The 14,195-nt window shown below is 26.4% G+C and overlaps 1 protein-coding gene across 1 annotated transcript; it reads left to right on the forward strand.

Moving 5' to 3' along the window:
- The first annotated feature begins 1,323 nt into the window (after positions 1-1,323).
- On the forward strand, positions 1,324-11,285 carry LOC103580340 (soluble guanylate cyclase 88E). Its single transcript, XM_014439835.2, has 14 exons — positions 1,324-1,348; positions 1,783-1,863; positions 2,234-2,419; positions 2,500-2,713; positions 3,294-3,567; positions 4,840-4,963; positions 5,068-5,339; positions 5,980-6,184; positions 6,258-6,404; positions 6,480-6,612; positions 8,451-8,678; positions 8,948-9,292; positions 9,822-9,998; positions 11,078-11,285. Exons 3-14 carry the CDS (start codon positions 2,252-2,254, stop codon positions 11,269-11,271), a joined length of 2,481 nt encoding a protein of 826 aa, XP_014295321.2. The 5' UTR covers positions 1,324-1,348; positions 1,783-1,863; positions 2,234-2,251; the 3' UTR covers positions 11,272-11,285.
- The last annotated feature ends 2,910 nt before the right edge of the window (positions 11,286-14,195 follow it).

The raw sequence follows: 14,195 nt of genomic DNA on the forward strand, positions 1-14,195 counted from the left end.
AATTGTGAATAATTAAATTGATAATGAATAGATCAGATGATAAAATTAAATGGATTGAATCTATTAATATGCATCTAATAAAATTACAATTAATGCCGAAAATAATTGATTAATTAATTAATTATACTTTTGAAGACATAAATGGACACGCGAATTAGGCTCCATTAAATGAAATCAAAGCACAACAAATTGATGATAATAAAAAAAAATTGATAAAGACATTGAGCAAAATACTCAGGTAAATTATTTAAAATTAAAATTTAATTAACTTCCAATATAACTAACACACATTCAGCTAAAAATGTAGGTCGTTAATATTTTCATACAATTAATTTTTATAAAAACACGTTTTTTTTTTTTTTAATTATCGGTACGATAGTAAAAATACTAACAGGCTTGCAAATAATATTGAACAAAATTTTATCAGTTATCATAATTATATATCTATTTATTGTTGTTATTTATTACTTACTGCTGCATATATATATATATATATATATATATAAATATATATATATATATATATATATATATATATATATATATATATATATATATATATAAATATATATATTTTTTAATACATTAAGTACAACGAAAAAGTGCATGGACATGTGTGTCACCGTTGTAGACCTTGTGCGTAAATCGTGACGCAGGTGTACGTTTTGTCTGGTGAATAGGAAACCCGCTCGTCAAGAAAACTGCAGACTGTGGTCCTAACGCGGGCCTTGTACTGTAATTTTATAAAATCACAGCGTATATAAAAAAAATAAAAATAATAATAAATAATAAAAAATAAAAACTAAATAAATTATATAAAAATTTTTAATAATTACTTTTAAAAATAATAGACATCAATTTTTTTTTGTACTTAAAAATAAAAAAAAAGTATATAAATATATAAATATATATATATATATATATATATATATATATATATATATATATATATATGTATATATAATATTATGAGAAATAATAAATTGCACTGGATATTTATTTCAGGATATTTTTTTAGTGACTCCACTACGGTCCTCGTTCGTTTAGTTGCGTTTTCTTATTATTTATAGAAAGACGAAATATAACGCATTTGTAAGAAGAAGTTTGTGCACTTAAAGACCTCCAAATTATAATATTTATTTATTAATTATAAATTTAAAAAGTTAATTAAAAAAGAAAAATAAAAAAAAATTTATTTAAATATTTTAAACGTAAACTTCAAATAAATAAAAAATTAATAGTAATTATAAAACAATTAAAAATTAGTGCGTGTTTACTAATCGTGAGAAAATAGGGTTGCGTGTTTTTAGATAATAACTAACGATATAATTTGTAATTTGGCTGTAAGGTAAGAATCTATTTAAATTTAACGATAATTACTGCTTTTTTTTTCAATTAAATTATTTAAAGAAAATTTATGTTAATTATCATTTATTGAATTATTTAATTGAATGTTGTTATTTATATTTGGATATTTATTTTAGTGAGTGATTTTAATTTAATGGATAAAAGTTACTTTTGAAGATTAGGTAAATGGTATAAATTTTAAGTCCTTGCTCCTGAAGAACAGAGCTGCAAAATTGATTCTAGTTTTATTTTATAATGTATTCGTGGTTGAGTGCGCGAACGTGACAATACTTACAAGTGTGCTAATAATAAACTTTTACCTGCATTATTTAATTTTTTTTTATTAATATTTATACAATTTTTTGGTTTTTTTTTTTTTATTTATTTAATTTGCTGCAGTTATTTTATTATTTATTGGTAATTAATTTTTTTTAGTTGCTGTGAATTTTTAAAAAATTCCAAGACAATTAAAAAAATTTATTTTATAGACTGGAGATTTTTATTTATATTAAGTAGGTAAGAAACCTTCAAAATTTCTGTGTCTCAGTAAATTTAAAAATAATTTTTATTCAAAAATTTTCCGTATGGGAAATTTTCAATTTCATGACAATGCAGAATTTTAAATTTCGTTTTTTTTTTTCTTTATTTTAAATTTGAAATTGACAACAATTTGGTCTAGTATTTTTTGAAAAATTTTTGACTAAATAAATTTTTAAAAAAGTACAAATTTATTCTTAATTCTGGTTTAAAATTTTTAAATTTGAAATGAATTATTGGAAAGTTGAAATTTTTCCATGCGCAATATTTTTGGAAAATTTTTTTACGTGGGTTAATTTTTAAAAAATTTAATATTTATTTGAAAAGTAATTTTTTTTTTTAATTTAAGAAAAATTAATGCGACAAAATGTATGGATTAATATTAGAAAATATGTCAGAATTTATTCGTCAAAAATATGGAGAAGAAAAATGGGAAGAAATAAGAAGACTCGCGTCTGTTGATCAGCCCAGTTTTAGCGTTCATCAGGTTTACCCAGAGAATTTAATCCCGCGGTTGGCTAAAAAATCTGTTGCTGTACGTCATCAGTCACAAGATTTATTACAGATTATAAATACTAGTAATTAGTAATTAATTTATTATTTAAATTTTTTTAGATACTCGGGATCTCAGAAAATGAATTTTTCGATCAAATGGGAGTACACTTTGTGAGTTTCGTTGGTCAATATGGTTACGATAGAGTGTTATCAGTATTGGGACGCCATGTACGTGACTTTCTAAATGGTCTTGACAATCTTCATGAGTATCTAAAATTTTCCTACCCACGTATGCGTGCGCCTTCATTTATTTGTGAAAATGAAACACGTCAAGGTATAATTTTATTTTTAATTTATAATTTTGCTAGTAAGATGAAATATAAACTAAAATATTTTTTCTAAATCGTTCTATCGAAAACTCGAAAAAATTTATTCTGAGGCTTACAGAAAAAAAACGAATTTTTTGGCGCCAAAAATTTTTATTCGTCCCCAGCAAATTTTTACTGGCTCTAAGAAATTTTTTGCACTATGATTTAAAAACGAAAATTTTCTTGGCGTGAGAAAAAATTTCCTGCACCGAGAAATCTTTTTTTTCTGCGTAAAATGACCTGCGATTGTAAAGAAAAAAATTTTAATCGCGCACACTATCCGGGCTGATCAAATTGCCCCATTATTTTTTTACAAATCGTAATTGTAAATTTTAAAATAAAGAAAAACTGTTTTTTTGTAATAAACGATGGCTCATTTTACCCCAGCCTCTCTTACATTTATTTATGCTGAATTTTTGTGTCTCACTTCTACTAAAAGGTAAAATTTAAATAAAAGTGAGAGCACCCTGAATAACTTATAACTTTATTATTCTGCACGAATAATTATATATTTTTATAACAAATAATTTTTTTTTTATTAAATAGGTTTGACACTACACTACAGAAGTAAAAGACGTGGTTTTGTTTACTATACAATGGGGCAAATCCGTGAAGTGGCCCGACATTTTTACCATAAAGAATTAATTATCGAATTAATACGTGAAGAAGTACTTTTTGATACAGTCCATGTTACATTTCAATTGACATTCGATAACCGCGCATTCACCTTTGCGTCACTTGCTATGACCCGTGAAGAAAAACATTTACCGATTGGTGCATCGGTTTTATTTGAAATATTTCCATTTTGCATCGTTTTTGGGTAACAGTAATTCAAAATTACATATGTATATTTTTTCACCATACCTGTGCTGAAAATTTGAATTTCTGCTCTGTGCAGAGGGAAGAAAGTCGTTCTTTTCTATGATGAAACAAATGTTAAAAATTAGCGCATGCGCTATTTTTCCCACAGAGACAAAAATTTAAACTTTCAGGTACAGATCTGGTGAAAAGTAGTATAAATGCCATGGGGAAAGATGGGACGTCCCAATCTGTGAGTTTTCTACGTCTACACGGAAAAAACAGAATATTAAAAATTAATAAATAATAATAAGTGGAATCTGTTATCAATAATTAGTACTATTATGTGCTTAATGCAAAGTAGTTTACTAATTTTTGTAGATTCCTAAAAATTACTATCAATTATTTCAAAAAGTAAGTTAATATTATTACTTTTAGGTATAGATACGTGACTTATTAGTGAAAGTTTATTAATTTATGGCATAATCTATTAAAAAGTAATGACTGGTCAAATTAAAAATTGGTATCTTAGATACTGATTTTTCCAGCCGAAAATTCCAAAAGTTACAAACTTTTATTTTATAAATTCGATATCACTGATCAATTATTAGCTTAAAATATCATTTATTCATCATTATAAATTAATTTACAATATACATAAATCGAACAAGTGGTAAATGATAAAATGAAAAATTAGTATACTAGATACTGATTTTTTTGCTCATAAAAATACCCTAAATTTTTAACTCTTATTTTGTAAATTCTATCCCATTGACTAATAATTAATATAAAATTTTATTTATTCGTTATTATCAATTAATTTATTATATACATATATCGAATAAGTGGTAAATAATAAAATGAAAAATTCGTATACTAGATCTTTGTATATTAACATGTACGTTTACTAATTTTTCGGTTGCTCATTTTTAAAATTTTTGTATGTTTATTTGAATAGTAATAACTGTAGATAGCAATTTATCGATTCTTTTTCATATTAATTTTAATATACGAAATTAAAAATTTTTCTCTTGTATGTGTATCAAATTTAAATATAAATAATAGCCATTTTGTAATATATATAATGATCCTGGTTTGATATTAGTATCGAATATACTAATTTTAAGTCGAAAATAAACTACAAATTATTAAAATTTTGAGCATCATTTTTTTCCGTGTACCTTGGCCTTCGGCTCAGGTAAGATTGGAATCTCCTACTTTCCACCCTTGGTGTGTAATGTGCTTATATAAATAATTACTGCTGTTATTATTTAATAAATAAATTATATTATAGATACGACATGGTTGTGAGAAGTATCGGTAATTCTTTGATAGTAATTTTACCCGATTTAGTTGGAAAAAAAATAACTCACTGGTTTGATTTAGTGAGACCATTAATTGCCTTTAAGTTTCAGTCGGTATGAATTTTTTAAAATTTTATATCAACTATCAAATTAAAAAATTAGTTATTAAAATTTTACGGTTATAATAATAATAATAATAATAATTACTGTGATTTTAGATATTAAATAGAACAAATAACATATTCGAATTAGTGTCAGTAGAGCCAGTTTTGACAGAACGTCCGGCGGACCGCAAAAAACAGGCGGTGTTTCTCAGTGACGACAGTTCAAATTTACCTGAAGATAAAACTTTGAGATTAAAGGGACAGATGATTTACATGGATAATTGGCGGATGATGATGTATCTCGGTACGCCAGTTATGCCAGATCTCAATGCATTGATAGCTACTGGATTGTATATCAATGATTTATCGATGCATGATTTCAGCAGGTAAACTTCATTATTTGTGTGATAATAATTTTTTGTTATAAGAGTTATTTAACAAGCTAAATATTAATATTTGATTTGAAATTTTAGAAATTTTTTTTTTTCTAAAGTATTCAATTTTTTATATAATTTTAATTTATGTAATTTGCCGATAGTTTACTGACTTTTTACCGAAATAGAGTAATCACGGAAACTTTCTGAGCTTCTATAAGAAATTTTTGTAACTTATCAATAGTTTACTGACTTTTTACCGAAATAGCGTAATCGCAGAAATTTTCTAAGTTTTCATCAGGAATTTTTGTGATTTACTAGTAGTTTACTAGTAAATGTATAAGCTTCGAGATACTATCACTGTTTTATACGTGAATTGGTTTTTTATACTTTAATTCTTAATTCGAAAAAAAAAATACGCCTAACTGGCCTATAGAGGGGTCACTTACTTTAGACTAATCACGGGAATTTCTGGGTCTTTACAAGAAATTTCTGTAATTTGCCGATAGTTTACTGACTTTTTACCGAAATAGAGTAATCGCGGAAATTTTTCTGAAGACATAAGATATAATTCCTTACTTCGATGAACCTTCGTATTCCAGTCTCTTTTAATTAATTTATTAATCAAAGAATTAATTAAATTTATATACAGAGATTTAATGTTAGCCGGTACTCAGCAGTCTGTTGAATTGAAATTAGCTCTAGATCAAGAGCAACTTAAAAGTAAAAAGCTTGAAGAGTCAATGCGTAAATTAGACGAAGAAATGCGTCGTACTGATGAGTTACTATATCAAATGATACCCAAACAAGTTGCCGACCGTTTGAGAAATGGAGAAAATCCAATAGATACTTGTGAAGTAAATTCAAATATTTTTATTTATTTATTTACTATTAGTAATTTATTAATTATTCACATCATTATTATTGTAGATGTTCGATAATGTATCGATTTTATTTTCCGACGTGGTTACATTCACTGAAATTTGTAGCAGATTGACCCCCATGGAAGTTGTGTCCATGTTAAATGCCATGTATTCACTTTTTGATACACTCACTGAACGTAATCGTGTTTATAAGGTTTCAATTAATTAATTTGAACATTAATTAATATTTATTTATCACTTTTAATTAATTTGACATAATAATTATTAGGTAGAAACAATAGGCGATGCTTATATGGTGGTATCAGGAGCACCATCGAAAGAAACAGATCATGCTGACCGTGTTTGTGACATGGCCTTGGATATGGTCGAAGCAATTACTGATTTAAAAGATCGTTCTACTGGTAATTTACTTTAAAATAAATATGAAAAACGAAAATTTCCAATGCAAAAAGATCTTTCCTTTTATTTTACTACAAAAAATCAGTGTCGAAATTTATTCGGCCTGAGGGCAAAGTCTTAGTGGGTCGGGAGTGAAGCCAAAAAAAATTTTACCTCCCCTATGTATATTTTAAATATAAAAAAATTTGGTAATCAGGTAGAAGTACGGCTTCATTTATTTTTGGAAAAAATTGTTTCATTTAAGGGGAGCTGCTAGTGTGACCACCTGAAAAAAAGATGATTTTTTGGAATTTTTTTAAAGAAAACTACTGAATGGAATGTTTCAATGTTTTACGGGTATATTTGTAGATATATAATAAATACGTGATTAAATTTTTGGACCCAAATATTAATAATTCAGCGAGTTATTCGCAATCTCCTGCTCCAAAAAAAAGTCACCCCACTGCAGCGATAGTGACCTTCAGTGCATGAAATCAAAAAAACCAAAAAGTTTATTAAACTAGAAGGTTTTCTATATGAAAATAACATATATGGTCAAAATATATGATAAATATCAGAAAATATGTGTAGCGAATTTAACTATATTTTCTGATATATTTTTTTTTATATTAAAAAATATAATTAATATTCATCATATACAAGCCCGTATATGTTTAGCATATATATAATATATATGTCAAACATATACAAAAAATATATTTGCATCATGTATGAAAATATATATTCTTGTCATATACAAAAACTATATATTGTTATCATACATAAAAATATATATTTCTATCACATATGAAAAATATATTCTGATCATATATAAAAACATATATTTATATTGTGTATGGAAAAAAAAGTTATTTATTTGTATGATTCACTCCAATTAAATTAGATCTAAATTTTAATATACTCGTTAAATTGCAAATAAAATTCTCGAAATTAGTTAATTTGAAGCGAATATATAATATACCATATACATATACATACACCGAATAAAACATATGCTTAAATATAACAAAGGAAATATATGCTGCCATATATAATATAAATTATATGCTACCATGTATTTTATTTCATATAAAAATTTTATATTTTTTGAATATAAAAAGAAATATATCAATACAATATATTATAAGGTAAATGTAAATGTATACATGGCTTAATATAAAAAACATATAAGTTACATATATGGAATACATATATTTACTACTGTATATAATTTTATATTGAATCGGCGAAAATCTCTATATGATTTTTTATAATATACAATATAATATATCATATATTTTTTTGTTGCAAACATATATGATTTCATATATTTTAACCATATATTGTTTTTCCATACGGGTATTGTCCGTACCATGACTGTCGATCAAAAATAAAAATTTAAATTTACCAAAATGGCGGGATTTTTAAAACCAGTATCAAATTTCGCGCGAAAATTTGATGATTTTTGGCCTGCAAAAATTACATTTTCTATTCGATCGAAAAACTGGAGGTCATGGTATGGAGAAATATATAAAAGAAGCTGTAATTCGAAAAATCAATCGAATGATTTGTTTTCGAGTTATAACTGCAGCAATTTTGAAAAATGTATTTTTGAGAACCGATGAGCGGCTGCTCTTCAGATGGCCATAATTCAAAAACTATTCGAGATATGCACTGGAAATTTTAGTATGTTATTTTTGAAGCTATAGACTATCGGAATACGCAAAAAAATTGACTTTTTAAATATTTCACACTAGCGGTTCCCCTTGAATTATCGAAGTATCCGAAATTGGCCAAAAACGGTATTTTTACTCTATTGGTGCATATAATTACCAAAAATGAATTTTAAATTATTTGAAAGGTGAGCATTTGCAAATACGCGTGGGTATTCATAGTGGTGCAGTGGTAGCAGGTATAGTTGGTCTAAAAATGCCGCGATACTGCCTGTTCGGTGACTCTGTAAACACTGCCTCGCGCATGGAGGCCACAAGTGAGGCCATGCAAATTCATATATCACAATCGACTAAAGAGTTACTATCGCCGTTTTATAAGGTCAAGGAGCGCGGTGAAATACAGGTCAAGGGCAAAGGTAAATTATTATTTATAAAATAAATAAATAAGTTATTTTCATAATTAAAATTATTTTGATTAATTTAAATGTACATGCAGATAATTTTTGGGTAAAAATTACCCATAAAGTTTGGTACTGTAACACTTCATTTACATGCTACCGAGCAGTATATTTTGCAATGGGCATGGGAGAGATTTAATTATTCACCACATGCCCTGACAGTATCAAATTTTTAGGGTAATTTTTACTACAAATTTATCTGCGTGTATTTAAATTATTTTTATCAGGATCAATGAAAACGTACTGGTTGGAAAAACGTCCATTGAGGTCAAATGTTACCAAAAATATAACAATACAAGAGCCGCCAATCTGGATGAATCGCACGACGGAAAAACGCTCGTTATTGTCAAATAACAACAGTGTCAGCTGTGGATCACCAAATAAATTAACAGACAGTCATTCGTATATTGATATATCTAATAAATCTCCTGGGTCACGAATTTCTTCTCCTACACCATTTGGTTCCACGGGAATAATCTCTGATGAAAGGCGTATTTATTCGCCGATTACATTTCAAGATGTTGCGCGTCGTTCAGAAGCTAATACACCCACCAAAAGTCCTAATATGTTAGGTTATTATTTATTAATTAATTTATTATTAATTAACAATTAATAAATAAGTTATTTTCAAAAAAAATTTTTATTATTATTGAGATTTTTTTGAAGAAAATTTCGAAGCTTCTAGGCGGCAATTTTTAAAGTTTTTAAATTTAAAAAAAAAAAATATTATTATAATTACAGTCAATCGGGGTAATTTAAACCTGGCAGAGTTAATTGCCGCCAAAAATAGAATTTTGAGACAAGACAATAAATAATTTATTTTTTATCGACGTTTAAACGAATTTTTGACGAAAAAATCTAGTCAAAGTTACTCAGGTTTTTTTTTCCTTATAAGTTAAAAAAATTTTTTTAAATTACAAAATTATTGACTCAAAATTCTGGACTTAAAATTTTTAAGTTCATTATAGTCAATTTTTTTTGAAACCGGAATTTTAATTACAAAAATAATAAATAAAAAAGTGATAGTTAATTAATGTTATTAATTATAAATAAAACAAATTTAATAAATAATAATAATAATAATATTTGCTCATTAAACAGAATTACGTTCAAATTCAGTAAGTGAAGCATCATCAACAACATCAACAGCAGTTTGTAATCCGTCAAATGTATTTGGATCATTATTAAACGATACCGAAGAACATTTTCGTTTACACCGAGACAGTTTGCCAATTAGAGAACAATCAGCGGGAGTTCACGGTAGAACAGAATTAAAAAGTAATACTACAACTTCATATAGTATTATTCATATCAACGACAATTTAAATGATACAGTCGTATTAAGTAAATGATATTCAAGTTAACCGACGTTTAATATTTTTTTAATTTGTTTAAAAACGATAAACTATAAAAAAAATATGGAAAAAATTGCCTCTGTAGATTTTTTATTTTTTTTACATGCGGATTTTTTTTTTAATTGATTTGTTGAAAAAAAATTCAAATACTAAAAATATTTATATATTGTAAAAAGAGCGGTGTTAAAATGAAATAACACCGGTGTAGACGGTGTGATTTGGTGGTGTTAAAATACTGGTGTTAAATCGGTGTAAAAAAAAATTCCAAATATAGAAATTAGAAAAAAAAAAAAAAGGTACCCGCGGCTAATAAGGCCTAAGTGACAGAAATGATTTTTAAAATAACCGCTTCCGCTAAAGATTACTCTAGAAGAAGGGTCTTACATAGAGATGTTACGACAAATTTATAGAGCCCCGATACCACGTTCCCTGTCTTCTATATTTCATCATCCGTCATATGCTGTCGTAGCGCAGAAGAAATTATAAAAAACAATCTAGTTTTCTGATTCTTAAAAAGTATTGTTGCTAAATTTAAGTGATGATTCATCTCTAATATCAATTTTATTAAATATAGTTACACTATTCCAGTTTGTTTAACCCGTAGACCTTATTACCCTACCGTAGTAAAATAAGGCCTATTCGTATGGTTTTTGTAAAAGTATAATTTTTTGTTTGTTTATGGTAAAAATTACCATTACTTCACTACATTTTATGGCTGATGTATTGAAATAAAGATTAATGATACATTTCGATAATTAAATGCAATATTTTCGATTCTATTCAAAATCTCCCTTAGCTAGGCCTTATTACTGCCGGTACCTTATTTACAGCACTGAAAAATATTTTTAAACCGGTAAAGAATATTTACACCTTCGGCGGTGTTATTTTAACAGCGCTTTCGGTGTTGAAATTTAACACCGAAAATTTTAACACTTACACCACTTGGACTTACCCCTGTTTTTTTTCATAGTATAAGTAACCGAGGAATTATTAAATTTTCAGAATTTTCTCGTGAAGCGACGCCATGTGACGACATCAACATCGCACTGATAAACGCTTTTTGTCCTTCCATGGAGAGCAGCGAGTCTCTAAATAATTCCCAATTATTAATTAGATCCGATCAATGTTGCCCGAGTTTCGCTATTCCAAAAAGTGGCAAAGCAAAACACCACGGCAACGGATGTTGTGTTTGTTAATTATTAAATATATTTTTACATCATTACTGAAATTAATAATTAATCATTATAACATCTGATATATTTAATAGAAAATTTAATTATTAAATAAATTATTTAGTTAATAAATTTATATATTATATTAAATGTCAACGGTAATATTTATGATAAATTTTACTAAATATTGTATATGTAATTATAATAATAATAAATAATGAATTAACAAAATAAATTTAGTCATTGAATTTAAATGAATTAAATTGTTAACGTTAATAAGATTATTAGTTATTTAAGTTTAATTGGTTTTAGTTATTAAGGAAAGTCATACTCGTAAGTCAGGGAAAAATCGGTGTACTATTGGAATGTGTACATAAAGTACACGTACGTACACTTATACAGTCTTCCGGATACCGCGGATTAACATCGGATTATACGTTATAGTGTATAGAAAGGATGACTCTTCCATTCCATACAATATCTTGATACAATAGCAAAGCTGGATAAGAAAAAAATAGACATTTTTCAAGATAAAGAATCGTATATAGTGATTGTTATATCAAGTCTATTCACACCTTTACTTAATGTTATTATGCTATTTTTTTTTATTTTTCTTTTACTAATTTATTTTATTTACGTGGGAGGATACGCGAATTAAGAGGCTGAGTAAAAATATCTTTTTAAACAATTGGTATCAGGTGGGAGAATCATTTTTAATGAAAAATGTATGGGGCATTTTTATTTTAAAATACGGAGGAAAATTATTGTAGGTAGAAATTTTTTTAGGAAAAGTGGTTGGAAATTTTTGATGTCTACGTTTTTTAACTTCCCGCTAAGAAAATTGTAAATTAAAAAAAAAGGGAAGTTATTGGTTTCGGTACGATTTTCGAAAATTGAGTTTTCATCAGATGTCAAAGTTTTGAGGCCCTAGGGAGCTATTCTGACTATTTCCGGATCAGGGTGGCCACAATACTGGAAAACCGGGAATATCGGGAATTATCAGGGAATTTCGAAAAGTATCCGGGAATTAAATTGTGAGAGTTCAAAATTTAAAAATTTTTCGATAATACACTGGTTATAGAAATTGATAGACATTAAAAAAAATTCAAATTTCCAAGTGATTTTCCGCAGGCTGTAACTCGAAGGAAAATGGTCGTATGACAAAAACAAAAAATCCAAAGATGTCGGATAAAAATTATGATTTATTTATTTGGACGTATGAAATTTAGTTATGGGAGAATATGGGTAATTAAAAAAAATTATTGCATGCTAATAAATTTGCGGAGTAAATTCGGAATGAATCAGAAGTGGACTTTTTTTTATTTACTTCTTTAGAGTAAATTTTCAAAAAAACAAAAAAAAAACTCCGCGTGGGAGTTATTCCGGAATGAAATAAAATTCAGGTTCACTTTGGATTTACTTCCGATTTTTGCAAAAGAAATTGCTACGAGTTTACTAAACAAGTTCACGAACATAAGATTGAAAAAATATTTATCGCTACAATCATGAATTTATAAATATGAATAATTATTGATAAGTTTTTGTGAACTTCACTACTGCTACGCACAAACTATACATGAAAAAAATTAATTGATCGTACCAATGACAGATTGTAATTTAAAGTTTTAGAAAAAAAATATATTGACATACTTTTTAATTGAAATTCCTTATTCAATTTAGTTAAGACTCAAATAATTAACGAAAATAAAAAAAAAATTATTTAATAGAATTTGTAGTTTTTTACAAAATTATGAATCGCTCAATTTTGCCCCAGCTTTTTTTCATAGACTAAAAAGTTGTTGAAGTAATTTTTTTTTTACGAGAAAAATAAATAAATTTTAATTAACTCTCTAATGGAATTTGTATTTACTAAAAGTGTATAGAGAATAAAAACGCGAGTAGACAATTTTTTTTTCTTCTATTGAAATATGTCGCGTAGGCGTTTTTTTTACGTTTAAAATAATTATTAAAAATCCCGCAAATCTTTTCAAACATTTCAACAAGCCCAGACATATTTTCATAATTACCTGACATTTTTTATAATTTTCTCACGTTTACTAAAAATATAACGACAAAAAAAAGATTTATACTTAATAATAATTAAATATTTGTGTTAAGACATTTCTTAAAAATACTCCCCTAAAATAAAATTAAAATTAATACGATCCTATTTAGACGCAATTAATGACAAAAAAATTTAATTGGGAAAAAAAAAAATAATTCAATTTATTTTAAAATAAATTTGTTGTGTCTGGCTTTGAATTAGAATTGTGTTAAAACTATTGAGTTTACAGATAAACTCATCTGATATTTTTTTGTTAACAATTTAATTTCCTATAAAATTGAATTCATACATATTTGACATAACATCAATAGTTTAGTCATAATATTTATTTTAAAGTCACTAGAGTATCAGTAGAATAATATTTTTAATTCAATTATTAACTCAGTACTTTAAATTGTAAATTACAACTCATCTATCAGAGATACAATAAAAATGTATGAAATCAAATTTATAGAAAATTAAATTTCCTACAAAAAAGTGTTGATTAGTTTTTTTTGTAAACTCAATACTTGATGAGTTATTTCAATTTAAATTTTGAAAAAGAATTTTTTTTTTAAATAATGATACTAAATATATAGACTGTAAAAGCAGTGGTGTTAAAATAAAATAACACTGGTGTAGAAGGTGTAATTTTGTGGTGTTTAAATACCGGAAAATATTTTAACACCGAGAAATTTTTTTAACACCGGTAAAAAGTATTTACACCTTCAGTGGTGTTATTTTAGCACCGAAAATTTTAACTCCTACACCACCTGGACTTACCCCATTTTTTTTACAGTCCAAAGATACTTATAAAATTAAATTTACTCCAAAGAAGTGGCGATTTTTTTTGTAGACTCAATTTAAATTTGAATTTTTAAAATTTTCGTTAAAAAAAAAAAAT

This window comes from Microplitis demolitor, chromosome 10, assembly GCF_026212275.2.
Source record: "Microplitis demolitor isolate Queensland-Clemson2020A chromosome 10, iyMicDemo2.1a, whole genome shotgun sequence".
In the NCBI taxonomy this organism is placed as follows: Eukaryota; Metazoa; Arthropoda; class Insecta; order Hymenoptera; family Braconidae; genus Microplitis; species Microplitis demolitor.